The sequence below is a fragment of the Mustela putorius genome, unplaced genomic scaffold (assembly GCF_011764305.1).
Source record: "Mustela putorius furo isolate JIRA1106 unplaced genomic scaffold, ASM1176430v1.1 tig00000281_pilon_pilon_pilon, whole genome shotgun sequence".
Taxonomy (NCBI): domain Eukaryota; kingdom Metazoa; phylum Chordata; class Mammalia; order Carnivora; family Mustelidae; genus Mustela; species Mustela putorius.
The window spans coordinates 29,964,544-29,982,805 of record NW_025421343.1 but is presented as its reverse complement, the minus strand read 5'-3'; the positions used below and the strand labels follow the sequence as shown (position 1 = coordinate 29,982,805).

Below are 18,262 nucleotides of genomic sequence, written 5' to 3'. Positions count from 1 at the left end.
GAGCCCCAAACGTGGCTTCAGGGCCCCTTCCTCGCGTTCCATCCGTTTGCGCGACACCCAATACCCCTTCACCCTCTGTCCCCCCCCCCCCCAGCACGACGAGTGGGCTTTCTAGGTGGAGATCAATTATTGCCCCTTTATTTATGTTAGAGAAATGACAGACCCATTCCCGCCCTTCCTCCCCCCAGGTAGAGAGGCACAGAGGCTCTTTGATTGCTGAGGGTGCAGGTATCCAAGGCAGTGGCTGAGCAGGAAAGAAGCCAGAAAAGAGGCAGGTTGGTGAAGGCTTGAGCCAGTCAGTGAATAATGGGGACGAATCTCTTCTCATCTGTTAGCTTCAGGCCTCTAAACTTGGCCTGTTTTGGAGTATTTTGTGTGTGGTCCCCAGGAGACGTGTTTGAGGAGCCCTTGCAATCTTCAGACAGACCATGTCTGAGCCTCTTCCTGGGGCAGCTGTGTTGGAGTCTCTCCTTAGCGGGACTGTGATGGGTTCTCACAGAGGGACTGAGATGGGTTTTCCCACACCAACTGTACTGGCCCCTTTCAAAGTGGCTCTGTTGGCTCTGCTCAGAATGACTGTGTCTGTTCCCCTCACATAGACTGCGTCCACTTCTTTAAGAGGGACTACAGTGAGTTCTCTCTGAGGAACTGCGACCACTCCTCTCAGAGGTCCTGTGCTGTCTTCTCTCAGAAGGGCTGTGTCCTCTCACCTCTAAGGGACTGTGATGAGTTTTCTGAAAGAGACATTTCCTCTCACAGGGACTCTGATGGCTCCTTTCAGAGGAACTGTGATGTCTCCTCCGAGGATGACTTCGATGGCGCCTCTCGGAGGGACTGCAATGGCTTTCAGAGGAATTACTTGGGGTTCTCTCCCTTACAAAGCTATGGCGGTTTCGCTTCTTGGGTGTGAGTTTCTCTGTAAGGTGACTGTGTGAGGTTCTCTTAAGGGAACCATGTAGATTTCTCCCTCTGGCCTGAACTCTGGTTCCTATTTTGGAGCTCTTGGACTCCTGGCTAGAGATTTCACATCTGTAGGAGTTTCTCTTATCTTTGCTGCTCTTGTTGTTTTGAACAATGACCACAGCCTGTCCGACTGAAGTGGTTTTGAAAATAGCACTTCTTTGGGAAACTATGGGCTTGGGTCGTTGGGTATGTCTACGTTGGAAAGAGCTACTTCTTTTTGGTTGATGAGCTGATCTGAATTGCTGTATTTCTTCCCATAACATCTTCTCCTGCTTAGTGGTTATGTCTGTTGGCTTTAGCTTACCAACTGACATCCTATCTCTTTTGATATCTCTTGATGAGGAATCATCTCTGGCTTTTCGTTTTGGATGGTGGTTTTTGCTTGAACACAAATGGTCTGGCCTTGACCTGTCCTCAGGCTTCTGTCCAGCAAAAGCCATTTTTCTTCATGCTCTCTGGAATGCTTGCTTTAGGCCTTGAAAAAACCGTTGAATGAATTTGGGTTGGGAGGATTTCTTAGGTTGTCTTTTCGAAGAGGCAGTCGTCGTCTGAGATGCTCCATTCCTCTTCCCTCTTAACTGTTCTCGTAATCCCGAGAAGAACTCCATATTGTGGTTCTACCATTTGTGTAGAACTTTGTGTTTTGTGTTCTGCCTCCCGTAGTGATCCTTTTCTTTGGGTATTTTGAACTACGGGTATTTTTGATTCTCCTTTTAGCCCATTTTTCATCCTGATTGCTTTCAGAGTCACTCTCTGGTAGAGAATGAACTTGAGTAAACTCATAGTGCCCTAGCCCTCCAATTGTCATCTTTCCTGCTAGGGCAGGGCTCCTATACTGTCTTTGCCTGTTGTGGACTTGTGCAGGAGCAGGAGACTGGGAAGATACGGACTGGAAATGCATTGTAGAAGTAGGACTCTTGGAAGCTCGAGTATAGACTTTAGCTTTTCTTGGTGATGGTGATATAGAACTCCTTGGTGTGATGGATCTGTCTCTTCTGTGGTACTTTGGGACTTGGGATCTTTTCCTAGTTTGCAACCTAAAGCCAAAACTCACCTTAATCTCTCCGTGGTTTTCGGGAGTGCTTACAAGGTAGAGCTGTAAGAAGGTAAGGCTCCAAAGTGCCCTGTAATTTATGACAGCAATTAAAATCTACACATAGGCCACACTGTAGGCAGATAGAGTATTTTAAAACCAGACCTGAAGTTAGAGGTAGAAGTACATTGGGGGGTATTTGACTCCTTAACAGTTTTGCTGCCATTTTTAGCTGCAGATCTGGTAGCAACTGGAACTGTTCTGACAAGTCAGTCTTGGCCTGGGGAAGATAACTTGGCTTGAGACAGTGTTGGGACTCAAAAATCCTTGTCTGTGAACTCACTCTCTTCCATTGGAACAGAATCTTTCCTAGTGAAAACTATATTGAAGGAAGACTCTAAATTTACTGGGACAGGAGGCTGACCCTCTGTACATGAAACAGGCATGTGCTGAATGACTTCCTGGGATATATCACTAAGCTTCGAACTTTTCTTTATTTTCACACTAGCTCCAGAGTGTTGCTGTATTATGGAGGACATGGAGCTACGTGTCCACATCCTTAAGGCTATTCTTTGTTCATGACCATGATAGGAAGTGTGTCTCTGAATGTAGTTTTTGGACACTGAAGTCTGAGAAATAATACTTCGACTCTTCTCTAGCAGACTCTTGGAAAGTTCCATCAGTTCCGCAGGAACCCCAAATAAATTCTGAATAGATAGATATCTGCAGTGGCTCTTTCCATTAAAGATGTTTGAGAACAAAGGTTCCTTTCCATAGTGGTAGCCAAGACATTCCCTATCACTAGCATCTTGGAGAGATATTTTCTGGGTAGTTGCTGTCTCCAGGAGTGATTCTTCCAGACATTCTGTTGTCTGCTCAAGACAGACCAGTTAAGGCCTCTGAGTTCCTGATCCTGACTGGAAGGTCCTAGATGATGATCTCCAGCTTTGCAGTGGATGTTGGGATAGGCGCTGGAGTGAATTCTCTAGCTTCTCCACCTGCTTCTTAACAGTCCTCTTAGATATGACACCCACTCCTGGGATCTCAAAATGTGGGATTTCTACACTGTTAGCTATCTTATCAGAGGGTTGATTGTGAAGGGACAAGGGAAGGGTTGACGTTCGTATCACAGTAGGGTCTATAAAGTATTCTTCAGACTGCAAAATATCTGTCCCAAAGTTTTTTATATCCAAGGCCCTTGACACTTCTGGCATCTCCAGATCACAAAGGCTTCCTAATTCAGATGCTTCGACAGAGCTTGAGATGAGCGAGTTTGAAGAGTTCTGTAGAAATCTAGAGAAAGAATTCCCTATTTGTAACTCCTCTCTTGACATAAAATCCTCAGATTCCCTATTCTGATATATCTGTACTAGATTCAAATCCTCACATTCCATGATTTGAGGAGGCCCTGTTTTTAATCCCCATTCCTTTCACAGCCTGAAGCCCTTGTTCATGAGTGAACACTGCCGATTCCTCCAAAGAAAATGCTGGCTGTGAGAGTGATTCTGAAGATTTCTCTTTGGTATTTGGCCTCATAGTTAGTTCTACAGGTTCTACCATTTCTTGAAGATGTGGCCTTGGGAAGAAATCCAAACAATCCATTACTTCAGTAGCTGATCCTAAGGAGACTCCTATTGGTTCTACAATCTGAGGAATGGGTAGTGGTGCTAATTCCTCAGATTTTACAATCTGAAGTGGTGGCCCTGGCATTAACACAGTCTTTACAATTTGAAAGCCTATCAACTACATTCTATCCAAAATCTGGTGTGTTGGCTCTGTGGTTAATTCCTTTGATTTTACACTTTGCAACCATAGCCCTGAGGTAAACTCAAAGGTCTCACATCTTGTAATTTTGGAGTCAGTTCAACATAGTCTACCATTTGAGAGGTATCCCCTGGTGTTAATGCTACAGACTTTACAACCTGAAGTGGTGGCCCAGGTGTCACTTTCACATATTCAACAACTTTTGGGGGGCCTATTGAGGTTATTCCTATTGGTTGAGCAGCTTAAATCTGTGTCTTTGTAGAGCCTGTGACTTGATCTAGTCGCTTTGGACTAATCCTCATAAGCTCTGTAATTTGACCCTGTAGTCCTGGAACTATCTGTGATTATTTCATACTTTGATTCTGTGACTGTGTCAGCCCCATCGGTCCATCCCTTTGCTGCTGTGTCTCAGATGTGAGCTCTACAGATTCTGCATGTCCTGTAGCTTGACCTGTTTGTCTTGGGGACAAATCTAAAGATTTCTCCCTTTGAAGGCACTGCTTAGAGGTTGAGCCCACAGATTCAGGAGCTGGATATCTTAGCCTTGGTGTCATCTCTGAAGATTTTGGGACATGATGTAATGACTCTGTAGTCAGTGCTTCTGATTCTTCCCTTTGCAGTCTTTTCTCGGAGATCACCTCCACAAATTCTAGTGCTTGAGGATAGGGCCTTGGAGCGCTCTCTGTATATCCAGTGGTTTTACTGATTGGCTTTGGGGTCATGCCAAGGAATTCCTTCTCTGTTGGCCTTGCTTTGGGGGTCAACCCCATAGTTTCTGTAGTGTGATGCTTGGGCTCTGGTGTCATCTCTTCAGATCCTGTAACTTCCTGCACTGGCCTTGTATAGGATTCCCCCGAGTCCTTAACTTGAGGCCATGACTGAGAGAATCAACCTCTTAGATACTTCCAGTGGTACAGTTAAATCCACAACTTTATTGCCATGCATTAACAGACCTAGAATTAACTCCTCAGGTTTTGTACTTTGGGGCTGCGGTTCTGGGGTCAGTGGCACAGATTTCACACCTTGAAATTGAGGTTCTGGGGTCAACTTCTTATAGTTCGTAAATTCTGAATACAGTCCTAGATTCAGATGAACAAACTTCATACTTTGGGACTCTGGGTTCAACACTTCTGGATTCATTCCTTGCATCTCTGATCCTGGTACTAACTCTGGATATTCTTGTATTATGTGTTGAGGCATTCACGTGTCCAAGGCTTTTATGCCTTGGAGCATTGTCTCAAGAGCACCTTGGAATGGCACTGAGTTCACCTGCATAGATTCTGAAGTCTGGTTCAGTGGCCCTTGAGTACTTCTTAAAGATGATTGTGTCAACTCCAGAGATTCTTTCCTGTGGTGACAAGGGTCGGAAGTCAACTCTACTTCTGCTCCTTGATATCCTGGCTCGGGGATCATTCCTGAAGATTCCAAAGCTTGATGCCATCGGGTTAATCCTTCAGGTTCTGTGGCTTGATGATTTGGCTTGAGGTTCAGCTCTGCAGATTTTACTCTTGAATGTGTGCCCCTGAGATCGGCTCCTCATATTTCATACTTTCCACCTGTGTTTCAGGAATCACATTTCTACATTCTACCATTTGAGGAAATTTCACATCTTTAAGCAATAGTATTGGGGCTGTCTCCTTAGATCGTTCATCTTGTAACCATGGCTTTGGGGCAAACTTCATGGATTTCTTCTCTTCCTGTTGTCATCTTAGGATCAGCTCCACAGCTTTTGTATCTGAAAACTTCGGTGGTAGGGCCAAATGAACATATTCCAGACCTCGCAACTGTGAATTGTGGGTCAAATATAGTGATTTCCTGTTTTGCAACTGTGGTGCCTGGGCTAACTCAGCAGCTTTTCCACTTTGTTGTTATGTTCCTAGGGTAAAATGAATAGATTTCACACCTTGAAGCTGAGACCCTGGGGCTAACTGCAGAGAAATCCCACTTTCCAGCTGTGAAATAGGAGCCAACTCATTAGATGTTGCAATCTGCAGTTGAAGTTCTGGGGCCAGTTCTCTAGGGCTCACAGTTGGGATCAGCTATCCATATTTCACCATCTGTGGGACTGAACCCGGAATCATGTCTACAGATGTTACATTGTGCAATCCTGGGGGTAACGTCATAGAATCCACAGTCTTAAGTTGTGGCATTGGCTTCACCCCCTAATATTCTGCACCTGGAAGTAGAGATGTGGTGGTCATTACTGCAGATTCTGTGACTTGATGCAGTGGCTTTTGGCTCATTTCCTTAGATGCTGTTCTTTGACCCAGTGATCTTGGTACTGTCCCTAAATGTTCCATTATTTGATGATGTGACTGTTTTGACTCAGTCACATTTCTGATTATGGGGTCAGAAGCCAACCCCATAGTTTCCACCATTTGATGGCTTTGCCTTGGACTCATCTCTGAAGATTCTAAGATCTGATGCCATGGGGCCAAACTTGGAGATTCCATGACTTGATGAGGTAGCCCTGGGATTAATGCTGTAGTCTTTGTGCCTTGAACATATGGTTGTGGAGTCAACTCCACAGAGTCTCGCACTTGAATCCATGACCCAGGAGTCAACTCCAGAGGTTTCCTGACTTGAGCTACTGGCCTTGAGGTCAAATCCTGAGTTTCTGCAACTTGTGATTGTGGTGTTATGATCATTCCCATGGATGACCCCAGTGCTACTGGAGTTACCTTTAAAGAATGTATGAATTGATGTGATGGCATTGGAATCGTCCCTACTGATTCTGTGACTTTAAGTGGTGGCTTTGGAGGTAAACCCACAGATCCTCCAACTCCAGGCGGACCAATAGTAGGAGGAGAGCTAGTAGATGTCCAACCAACTGGTTGAGCTGCTCCTGGGGCAGACTGTGAATCCCCAGATTCTATAACAGGTGGTGGTGCTGGTGCAATTATTCCTACGAAATCCATAGCTTGTAATAGTGCCACTGGAGTAACTTTCGTGTAATCAGTAACTTGATGCAATGGACTGGAGATCATTTCCAGTGATTTTGTATTTTGACATATTGGCCCTGGAGGAATCTTCAATGGTCCTGTGATTTGACTTTGTGGCTTTGAGGTTATATTCACTGATTCAGTAACTTCAGGATGTGGCCCAAAAGTCATTGCCACAGTTTCCACAACTGTGTATTGTGCCTTTGGATGCATCTTTCCTGATGGTATGACTTTATGGTCCAACGATGTGGTTATTTCCCCTGATTTCATGGCTTGAGATGGTGTTCTTGGGGTTATTCCCACTGGTTTTACGATATGTGGATGTGACCCATTAACCATCCCCATAGAATCCATGACTTGAAGCAGTGCTGCAGGAGTTACTGTCACATTATCTGTGACTTGATTCAGGGGTCTGGAGGTCATCTTGGATTCCATAACTTGATGCTGAACACTTGATGTTACCTCCACTGGTTTAGTGACTTGATATGATGGTTTATAGTGCTTACACTCACTTTTTTGTTTTTGTTTTTGTTTCCATTGGTTTCCCAACTTTGGTGACTGTGGGAACAAACACACAGATTCTATCACTTCTGAATGTGATTCTGGGATCATCCCCATTGAAGCCATGACTTGAAGTAATGCTAAAGGAGTTACCTTTATGCTCTCTGTAACTTGACATGGTAGCTTTGGGATCAATTCAACGTGAGTCATGTGGGACTTATGCTGCTGAATCCTTTTTTCCAGAAGACCTATGACCTTCTGTTCTATATTAAGTTCTAGAACGTGTTTTGGCTCCTTTTGCAGTCCAGTGGTGTTCTCTGGAATTACGTCAGCTCCTAAACTTTTGGGAAGCGGAGTGCCCAATGATGTAACTAAGGGTCTGGATTCAAGGATTTGCGGGCCATCCCCAACTTGTGACTGCTTACCTGGGATAAGTGACTGTGAAATTTCTGTTTCTGTTCGATTTAATCCAGATTCCACTCCAATATTCACATGGAGCTGAAATGATGGACAGTTTGGGAATTTATTGTAGAGACTTTGTTCAGTGCTTTGATGAATGGGCATAGATACCTGGATTTGAGGTTTCTGTGGTTTGGGAAATCCTCCTTGTGCCTCAGTTAAATAATTCAGCATTGCCCATGACTCCCTCACCGGCAGAGGCACTGTTTGCTCCCTCAAAGTATAAACCTTCCAAGCCATATGTCCCTCTAACTCCCACCGAGCCAAAGGAGAGAGCAGGATTGGAGCCCACCCTGAGAATCGTGGTCTTCCCTTGGTGAAAATAAAATCTGGTCCATGATCCAATGTCAAATGACTCTTGCTCTCTCCCCCACTCTTTGTTTTTTCTTGTTGGCAGAGATCTGGGGATTCAAACACAGAATTGATAAAAGAGTTTTGGGATCTTAAGGGTGAAAGAGCTGACAAATTCTGTAAAAGTTTTGATTTCCCAAACTCTGAGAGCTGAAAAGGAGGCAGGGCTGTGCCTGGTTCCTGAACATGGAAGACTGGTTTTTGGGTAAAATAGGTAAACTATGGCTCCGGATTTGCCGGGGTGTTCCTTTAGAAAAGATGGGAAGGTGGGACAGGCTGGAGTTGTTGCATCATGATCCGGAGGAGCTGCTGTCCTTAGGAGAATGTTTCGCCTTCTTACAGCCACAATGGGGTAGAACAGGCTCCTGAGCCACAAGCACAGAGGAGGTGGAGGAAGAAATCATATCCTGTGATTCAGGCAAACAGAATTCTCTAAGAGTTGATCTAGGAAATAAAGAAAAGTTTCCATTTGCTTTGGGGCAGGAAAAAGTAGGAAAAGGGAAAGGTAATGGCTGTTTCAAATGTGAAATATTTTGTCCTGAGGGAGAACAATAACAACAAAAGAGGTTGTCTTCCCCAATCTCAATTACTTATGTAAAGAATTCCTCTACGAGGAGGAGAGGAAGGTATGGGTCTCCACTCCAATCAGAAATGATCCATGGACTAAACCTTTGGACCCAGAATTTGTCCCCACTGCCCAAACTAAGTAAATAAGCAACCAACTAACAATCTCTCTTTTCCCTCTCTTTTTCCCTCCCTCTTTCCCTCTTTCCCACCTCCCTTCTTGGGTCTCTTCCTCCCTCCCTCTTAAAAGTTCTTCCACCTTTGGGGCATCTGGCTAGCTCGGTTGGTAAAGCATGCAACTCTTGATCTCGAGAATTCAATTCAAGTAGAGTTTACTTAAGACAAAAACAAAAACTTCCACCACCCAACCTCCTCCCAGAAACGACCTTCCCTGACCTTGCACATTCCAGATGTTGGAAGATCTGTTGAAGACTTCTCTCCATTGACCAGAGTACATACTCCTGGGCCCATCCCATAGGGAGACCTGAAAAGCTGGACACAAGAGTAGGTCAATGTCACTGAAGTGATATTAAAGTACTAGTAAGGAAACCAATAAGAATAGTGACTTAACTTAGAAAAGGAACAGCTATCATTGTGAGGGAAGTAAAACAGTACTAGGTACCTTTCTCTTAATTACTACAGAGTTTATCAGTAGAGTAAGCTGAAGAGAGGAGGAATAGATAGTGAAGGTCAACTCTACTCACTGTGTCCCATTAGCTTCGGAGCAGCTCATCCTAAGATTTTCTTCCCACTGGAAAGCTGGGAGCAGAGATAAAGAAGCTTTTAGCACCCTAATTGTTGATACCACCTCTACCTTGTTCCACCCCCTTGTTTTACAGATAAGAAAACAAAGGTGAAATCATGCCTAGGATCATTAAGTTAATTAGTGGTAGAGCTCAGACTTAACCCAGGGCTCAAGTTTTTATATTTTGAACTCTACTATGCTGCCTTCGCCATGGAGTAGATGAAGCTGTTGGAAAGAGCAGGAACAATCATGCGAGTAGGGAGATGGAGTAGGGGAACTAAACATAACAGATATTTTTCCCCCCCAAAGGAGTCTATCCAGTGCCTATGACAGGGGAAAAAGTTATCGGAACTTCCTGCACCAAACATTAATCTCACCGAATTTCTTTCCTGATACTTTGAGTTCTACACAAAAGGAAAATTAGGCAAGAAAGCATGGGGGAAAGGAAGCATAGGAAGAATTATCAATCCGTTTACAGCTCTCTGGAAGCTGCTGAAAAGAATCTAGCGTCTTTGGAGATGCTAGAAAGAATAAGCACATTTCTTTCATTTACATAATCTTTTTCAAATTCCCTCCCTCAACCTCTTATTAAAGTCTGGAGTCTTAAAGCAGACCCACAGTTGGTTTGTCATTAGCCTTGAGCTGAAAAATAAAGGATAGGATCTTTCTGACCTGTGAGTTTCTGGATATCTTTCAGTTTATGATGCTTTGAAGCCTAGAGAGGCACAAAGAGAAAAAAATAAAATCAGAAAATGTTCTGGGTTAGAGAATCAAGAGCACATTTCCTCTTACAGACACAAATATTGATCCAGTTGGTGTCCATAACCACAGCACAACTGGCATCCCATTCATGTATTCATAGATCATTTAATGAGTGCTTAGTAAGTTCTAGGCATTAGCTTGGGTGCTAGGACTACAAAGATAAATATGACCCCTGTATTCTGGGAATTCACATTAATGGGGAAAACAGATGTCTAAACAGCTAAGTTATAATACAGTGTGGCAAATATAGAACACATAAATCCTATGTAAATAAATATAGAACAGAAACATCTAAATATATTAATAAATAAAAATTTATCGATATATTAATAAATAAATATATAACAGAAATATAAGTGTTAGAGAATAAAAGGACAGGGATTCACTGCCTAGGAGAGATGGGAAAAGTTACTCAAGAAGTGGCCATTTGTACTGGAGTCTGAAGAATCAGCAGAAAGTTTTTAGGTGAAAAAAGAGCATTCCAAGTCAAAAGCAACATCCTCAAGAAGATTATAATGTCATGAGTGTCAGGTGCACATTTGCTAAGACAAAAGCTGAAAATAGAAGTGGAAGCCAGATTTTGCCAAATGATGGAATTTTTATTTTATCCTTTAGGTCAGAATTTCCTGATCAGTAACATAAACTCCTGAGTTTTTTGCAAGCATGTTCCAAGTCACTTTAAAGGTAGAATTATATTTGTTACCATTTCAAATAAAACAATTTTTATTTCTCCCTTTTGAATCATGACATCATTCTCAGAGAGTGTATTATAAAAGCCTACATAATATTCATTGTATTGCCAGATGTTTTAGCTAAACAATGTTGAATAAAAGTGTTAAAAGCAAAAATTCTCCCAAGAATGGTGGTTCAACATAAGAAAGTCAATCAATGTGATACACCACATCAATAACAACAACGGGGAAAAACTGGACAATTATCTCAACTGACGGAGAAAAAGGATTGCCAAAATCCAACCCCTATTCATGATTTAATTAAAAAAATAAAAACACTTAACAAACTAGGGATAGAAGGGAATTTCCTCAATTTAGTAAGGGGTATTAATGAAAAACCGATAGTTTTTCATCGATAGTTTCTCAATAGTGAAAGCCTGAGAGCTTTTCTTTTAGGGTAGTGAACAGACAAGGATGCTCAATTTCACTACTTTTCTTTAACATTGTGCTAGAAACTCCAACCAGAGCAATTAGGTAAGAAAAGTAAAAGCCATCCTTTCCTTTGGAAAGGAAAAGTTAAACAATATCTCTATTCACAGACGACATAATCTTATTTACAGAAAATCGCAAAGAATACACACGCGCGTGCGCGCACACACACACACACAAACCCAATTAGAACTAATAAATGAATTTAGCAAAGTTACAGAATGCAGTATCAACACACAAAAATCAGTTGTATTTTTTCTTTTAGTTGGCTCCATACTGGGCCCAATGGAGAGCTTGACCTCATGACCTAAGATCAAGATAAAGATCAATATCAAGACCTAAGCTGAGATCAAGAGTTGGATGCTTAGGGGTACCTAGGTGGTTCAGTCGTCAAGCGTCTGACTTCTGCTCAGGTCATGATCCCAGGGTCCTGGGATCAAGCCCCACATCTGGCTCCCTGCTCATGTGGAAGCCTGCCTCTCCCTCTCCCACTCCCTCTGCTTGTGTTCCCTCTCTCTCTCTGTCAAATAAATAAATATTTTTAAAATAAATAATATAATTTTTTAAAAAATGATTGAAAATAGAAACCCTGCCTAAGTTTCCAGCCTGCCTCAAGAAAGTTGGGATTTATCAGCATCCACAAATATATTGATATCAGCCAATTTTTCAATCCCCCCTCCACTGTGTGTGTTTGTGTGTGTGTGTCTATATGTGTGTGTGTCTATGTGGTCTTATAATAAAGAACACATCTGGTGTTTGTCCCAGACTCCTGACACAGAGATTCAAAAACTCTGTGGGAATTTCCTGAGTGATAGGAATGCCTTGGTTATGCTAATGAGGTAGAAAAGAAAAGTTACTTCTCCCTTTACTTTAGGAGGCTGAATTAACCTTGATTCTACAATCTGATCACGACATTACTAGAAAGGAAAACTCACAGGCCAGGCTCTTTCATGGAAACAGATGCAAAATTCCTAAACTTAATATCGGCAAATTTGATCCAACAATATATAAAAAGGATCATGAACAGTGTCACAAACATATTTGTTTCAGGAATCACAGTTGGTTTAATACTTTAAAAATTCATTGTAATTCAGCACTTTAATAGAATAAACAAGAAAAATCGTATGAACAGCTAAGTAGAGGCAGAAAAAGTGCTTGATAAAATTCAACACCCATTCATGCTAAAATTCTTAGCAACCAGAAGTAAAAGGGAGCTTTCTTCATCTGCTAAATAGCATTTACAAAAACCACACAGCAAACATTACTCATAAATGGTGAATTAAAGAAAACCTTCGTCTACATAAAGATAAAAATCCCCACTATCTACTGAACACAGTACTGGGAATCCTACTCCATGCAATAAAGCAAGGAAAAGAAATAGAAGTCATAGGATTAGAAAGGAAGAAATAAAGTTATCATATGCAGACAATGGGACTGTGTAGGGAATCACAATATGCTTTTGGAAAAGCATCTACCAATCCATTTTCAGGATTGATAAGCAAATTTATCGAGATTTTTAGATAAAAGGTCAATATAGAAACCCCCCCCCCTTTTTTTTGGATAAGTCCATTTTATTTTGAGGTTTTTTTTTTTTTTTTTTTTTTTTAAAGATTTTATTTATGGGCGCCTGGGTGGCTCAGTGGGTTAAGCCTCTCTGCCTTTGGCTCAAGTCATGATCTCAGGATCCTGGAATCGAGGCCCGCATTGGGCTCTCTGCTCTATGGGGAGCCTGCTTCTCCTCTTTCTCTCCCTCTGCCTGCCTCTCTGCCTACTTGTGATCTCTGTCTGTCAAATAAATGAATTTTAAAAAATCTTTAAAGATTTTATTTATTTATTTGAGATAGAGACAGTGAGAGAGAGCAAGAGAGGGGGAAGATCAGAGGGAGAAGCAGACTCCCTGTGGAGCTGGGAGCCTGATGCGGGACTCGATCCGTGAACTCCAGGATCATGACCTGAGCCAAACGCAGTTGCTTAACCAACTGAGCCACGCAGGCACCCTATTTTGAAGGACTGACATAATTTAGAAAATGACTTTTTTAAAAAGATTTTATTTTTAAATAATCTCTACACCCAGTGTGGGGCTCAAACTTACAATCCCAAGATCAAGAGTCACATGCTCTACCGGCTGAGCCAGGCAGGTGCCCTTAGAAAATGGCATTTAAAAGACCAGATGGAGGGAGCACTTACTAAATGCCAGGCAGGATACTAGGCGTAGGGAATACAAAGATGAATATAGTCCTTGTAGGAAAACAGTGATAATATTTATAATGAACTCTTGTATTTGAGGTCCGATCAGGGAAAAAACCAGACTCAGTCCCTTCTCTCTTTCTGCTTTACTTTTCACATCCAAACTTTTGTCACAATAGCCCCCTGAGGGCAAAGATTTTTGTCCCTTCCATTTACCGCTGTATCCATAGAGCCTAAAGGAGTGCCTTGTACAGGGTGGTGGTTGCGGCTGGTCAACATCCGAGGACCGAATCCGCGCCTCTCCTACCATCCGGCTTGAATTCCCTTTCCCTCCTTCCCACTACCTCCTTAACAGTCTCCAACTGGCTTAGCTACCCAGACAACTGCCACAGACACGTACTGGCGTGATTTTAAAGTTTCACTTTCAAACCGTGGTCCTGGGTCAGTAAGGTAACAGTATATAAAATCGATACACAGAAATTCATTGCATTTCTATACACTAATAATGAAGCCATAGAAAGAGAAATTAAGAAAACAATTCCATTTACAACTTCGTCAAAAATAATAAAAGACCTAGAAATAAACTTAACCTAAGAGTAAACAAGGAGGTAGAAGACCTGTACTCAGAAAACTAGAAAAGACTGATGAAAAAAACTGAAGATGGCACAAATGGAAAGAGAGTCCTTGCTCCTGGCTTGGAACAACAAATACTGTTAAAATACCCATGTTACCCAAAGCAATCTACAGATTAATGTGATCCCCTCCAAAAAAATCATCGGCATTTTTCACAGAAGTAGAACAATCATAATATTTGTACAGAACCACAAAAGACCCCAAACTGCTGAAACAATCTTGGGGGAGGAAAACAACACATCTGGAGGTGTCACAATCCCAGATTTCAAGGTATACTACTACAAAGCTATAACAATCAAAATAGTATGGTACTGGCACAAAAACAGACACACAGATCAATGGAACAGAATAGAAAGCTCAGAAATAAACCCACGATGATATGGTCAATTGATCTTTGACAAAGGAGGAAAGAATATGTGATGGGAAAAAGTCTCTTCAACAAATGGTGTTGAGAAAACTGAATAGCTACATGCAAAAGGAGGAGATTGGACCATTTTCTTACAACATACACAAAAATAAACTCAAAATGGGTAAAGGACCTCTATGTGAGACCTGAAACCATAAAAATCCTGGAAGAGAGCGCAGGGAGTAAGATCTCTGACGTTGGCCACAGCAACATTTTTCTAGATATGTCTCCTGAGGTAAGGGAAAGCAAAGCAGAAATAAACTGTTAGGACTACACCAAAACAAAAAGCTTCTGCACAGCACAGGAAGCAACCAACAAAACTAAATAGCAACTTACTGAATGGGAGAAGATATTTGCAAATGACATATCCGATAAAGAGTTAGTATCCAAAATATAGAGAGAAATTACACAATTCAACACCCCCAAAACCAAATAATCCAATTAGAAATGGGCAGAAGAGAGGTGCCTGGGTGGCTCAGTCAGCTAAGTGTCCAACTCTTTATTTCAGCTCAGGTCGTGATCTCAGAGTCATGAGATCAAACCCCACATTGGGTTCCACACTCAGGGCTGAGTCTACTTGAGATTCTCTCCTTCTCCTTCTGCCCCTCCCCCACACCCGTGTTCTCTCTCTCTCTAAAATAAAGATTTAAAAAATTTTAAAATATAATTATATTATCCAGTAATTGTATTATTAGGTATTTACCCAGAAACTTTGAAAACACTAATTCAAAAGGATATATGTACCACTATGTATATAGCAGCATTATTTTTTTAAAAGATTTTATTTATTCATTTGAGAGAGAGCATGCATGAGTGAGGCAGAGGGACAGAGGGAGAGAGAGAATCAGGCTCCCCCTGAGCAGGGAGCCTGCCGTGTGGCTTGATCCAGGACCCCGGATTCATAACCTGAGCTGAAGGCGGACACTTAACCAACTAAGCCACCCAGGTGTCCCCAGAGTAGCATTATTTACAATAGCCAAATTATGGAAGCACTCCATTGATAGATGAATAAATAAAGGATATGTGGTATATATATATATATATATATATATATATATATATATATGTATATATATATACACATGTATAAATGTACATGTATACATACATACATACACACATACACACACAATGGAATATTATTCAGTCATAAAAATGAACGAAATCTTGAAAAAAATGAATAAAACCTTGTCATTTGCAATAGCGTGCATGGATCTAGAGAGTATAACGCAAGGTGAAATAAGCTGGTCAGAGGAAGACAAATTCCTCGTGATTTCACTCACATGTGGAATTTAAGAAACAAAACAAATGAACAAAGGAAAAATAGAGAAACCAAAAGACAGACTCTTAACTACAGAGAACAAACATGGTTACGAGAGGTTGGGGTGGGGGATGGGTGCACGGGATTAAGAGTACACTTATCTGGATAAGCACTGAGTGATGTATGGAATTGTTGACTTACTATACTGTACACCTGCAACTAATATAACACTGTATGTTAACTATACTGCAATTAACATTTTAAAATAATAAAATAAGATAAAAATTTCCTTTCTTAAAAAAACAATGTGACGGGGCACCTGTGTGGCTCAGTGGGTTAAGCCTCTGCTTTCAGCTCAGGTCATGACCCCAAGGTCTGGGATGGAGCCCCGTATCAGGCTCTCTGCTCAGCAGGGAGCATGCTTCCTCCTCTATCTCTCCCTGCCTCTTTGCCTGCTTGTGATCTCTGTCAAATAAATAAATAAAATTAAAAAAAAAAAAAAAGAACTTGGACATCTTTTTTTTTTAAGATGTACTTATTAAAAAAAAAAAAGATTTACTTATTTATTTGAGAGAGAGAGCGTGGAGCAGGGGGACAGGAGGGAGAAAGGAGGAAGGGACAGAGCCAGACTCCCTGCTGAGCGCAAGGCAGGTCACCAGGCTTGATCTCACAATCCTGAGATTATGACCTGAGCCTAAATCAAGAGTCACAGACCAACTGAGCCACCCAGGAGCCCCCTGACATCTTCCCATTGCATATAGAATGAATGAATATACATTCCAACCACATAGGTGTCCTCTCTTCAAACATATCCAGCACTATTCAATTTCCCCTGCTTTCCCCCAATCCATTCCTTCCAACTGGAAAGTTGTCCCTACTGTCTTCCATCCACCCTATCCATGTCCAAAGCCCTTCCCTTCTTCTGAAGCACAATTCAATCCTGAGCTCCCCCAGAGGCATTTTCTAGATCCCCCTGCTTCAAAAGACTGCCTCCAACCTCTTCAGCAATATTTATACATCTACTAACTCTTATCATTTTCTCTTTCATTATGTATATATCCATCTGTCTCCCCAGGTTCGCCTAGAGTTCCTAGAGGGTGGGGTTGGGGTTTTATTTCTCCTCAATGTCTAGTGCGCCACCATACATAATAGGAGCTCAAGGTTTGCTGAAATAAACCGAAAGGAACAGGACTGAGCATGATTGACACTTCTAGGAAGACATCCGTAGGCACTGTCTCAACTCCCCTCTTCCCCCACCCAGTTCCTCCCCTGGCCCAAGAGGTAGGCGTTTCCAGTGCTTCAGAGGCAGGGACGGGGAGCAGTGGATTTCCAGGGAAGGTTGCATCACATACCTCTGAGGCTCTCTTGGCTGCCACCTGTTCCCTGCTCTGTCTCCCAGAGAAGAGCAGCCAAAGCCCCCAAACGAGGAAACCACATAGTAGTAGAAGGCTGACACATGATGGAGGAGGTATAGCCAGCCCCCAGATGGGTGCCATTTCTCAACACCCTGCCCCTCTCAGCCAAACACTATTATCCCTCAAGGTTGTGACTCCATATGACATCACAATGGTCATTGCAAGGTCAACCTGACAGGGCCCAGCCAATGTGCGAGCTGCTTGGGTCTCTTCTCTGAGATGTGTCCATCAGAGGCCCCTTCCTGCAGCTGCCCATGGGCTCTGCCTTGGCAGCCAATGCTCAGGGAAGACCTCCTTTAGCATTCTACTAGGATTGGGTTGGCCAAGTTGGCATAGAGAGTATGGAGGCAAGATTTCAAAGGAGCAGCCCCTCCAAAGGGCTTATCTTGTCCTATAAGCGTCTTCTCTGGAACCATTCACTCCCTAGAAGTCCAGGTCTGCAGTCATATGTTCCCAATCACGAATTAGAATACTGAGGCAAGTACATTTAGGAAAGCTAGGCTGTTTTAAGTACAGATACTCTCAGGAAATGTGATTATATATGGTTTCCTAACTCCAAAGTTTGACACATTTCTTAGTTGCTATATCATTGAAACAGAGATGAGATGTCACTTAGGGAAATTAAATGTTCTTAGAGGATCACTCAACTCCAAAATCCATAGTCTCATTTTCTAGAAGATTTATTATGTCATTACACCCAGAGTTAACTGGATTCTTTATGGTTAATTCGCTGTAACAAAATTTCCAAAGAATCAACTTATGCTATACTAAAGATGAATAAAACTGGCCAGGGTATATTTTTTTCTTGTAGGAATGTTAATTTGGAAGATCAATTCAATTAAATAACTATTGAATAGCAGGCACTGTTTTTGAAAAAGACAATGATGGTATCTCACCTTACAGAATTTTCAACCCACTGGGGCAGCCAAAGTAATATTCTCAGTAAGCCCATCATCAAGGAAGTGGTTAAAAAACACATGATATGTCCATATGATGACAGACTTTGCAGTCACTATAAAGATTATAAAGAATGATACTTGTAAAGATACAAACGTAGTGATCCGAAAGGGCACGTGCACCCGAATGTTTATAGCAGCAATGTCCACAATAGCCAAA

The 18,262-nt window shown here is 42.0% G+C and overlaps 2 protein-coding genes and 1 long non-coding RNA gene across 3 annotated transcripts; all 3 read right to left on the bottom strand.

Moving 5' to 3' along the window:
- Positions 1–614: 614 nt before the first annotated feature.
- Positions 615–4,566, bottom strand: LOC123386923 (uncharacterized protein C2orf16-like). The gene is given in 4 exon segments (XM_045079336.1): positions 615–1,555; positions 1,558–2,113; positions 3,431–3,699; positions 4,116–4,566. Coding segments are annotated over 4 exon segments (2,217 nt in total).
- On the bottom strand, positions 2,112–8,226 carry LOC101687351 (uncharacterized protein C2orf16-like). The gene has a single exon (XM_004782476.3). It carries the CDS (start codon positions 7,900–7,902, stop codon positions 5,923–5,925), a length of 1,980 nt encoding a protein of 659 aa, XP_004782533.3. The 5' UTR covers positions 7,903–8,226; the 3' UTR covers positions 2,112–5,922.
- Positions 8,227–8,837: 611 nt separating this feature from the next.
- LOC123391776 lies at positions 8,838–17,128 on the bottom strand. Its single transcript, XR_006606512.1, has 4 exons — positions 17,084–17,128; positions 9,995–10,037; positions 9,282–9,336; positions 8,838–9,069 (listed from the first exon to the last, which is right to left on the bottom strand). It is a non-coding gene; the product is annotated as an uncharacterized LOC123391776 (long non-coding RNA).
- Positions 17,129–18,262: the final 1,134 nt, after the last annotated feature.

Coding starts and splice junctions, on each gene's coding strand:
- LOC101687351 (XM_004782476.3), bottom strand. CDS start 7,902: ATGGCTTGGAAGGTTTATACTTTGAGGGAGCAAACAGTGCCTCTGCCG.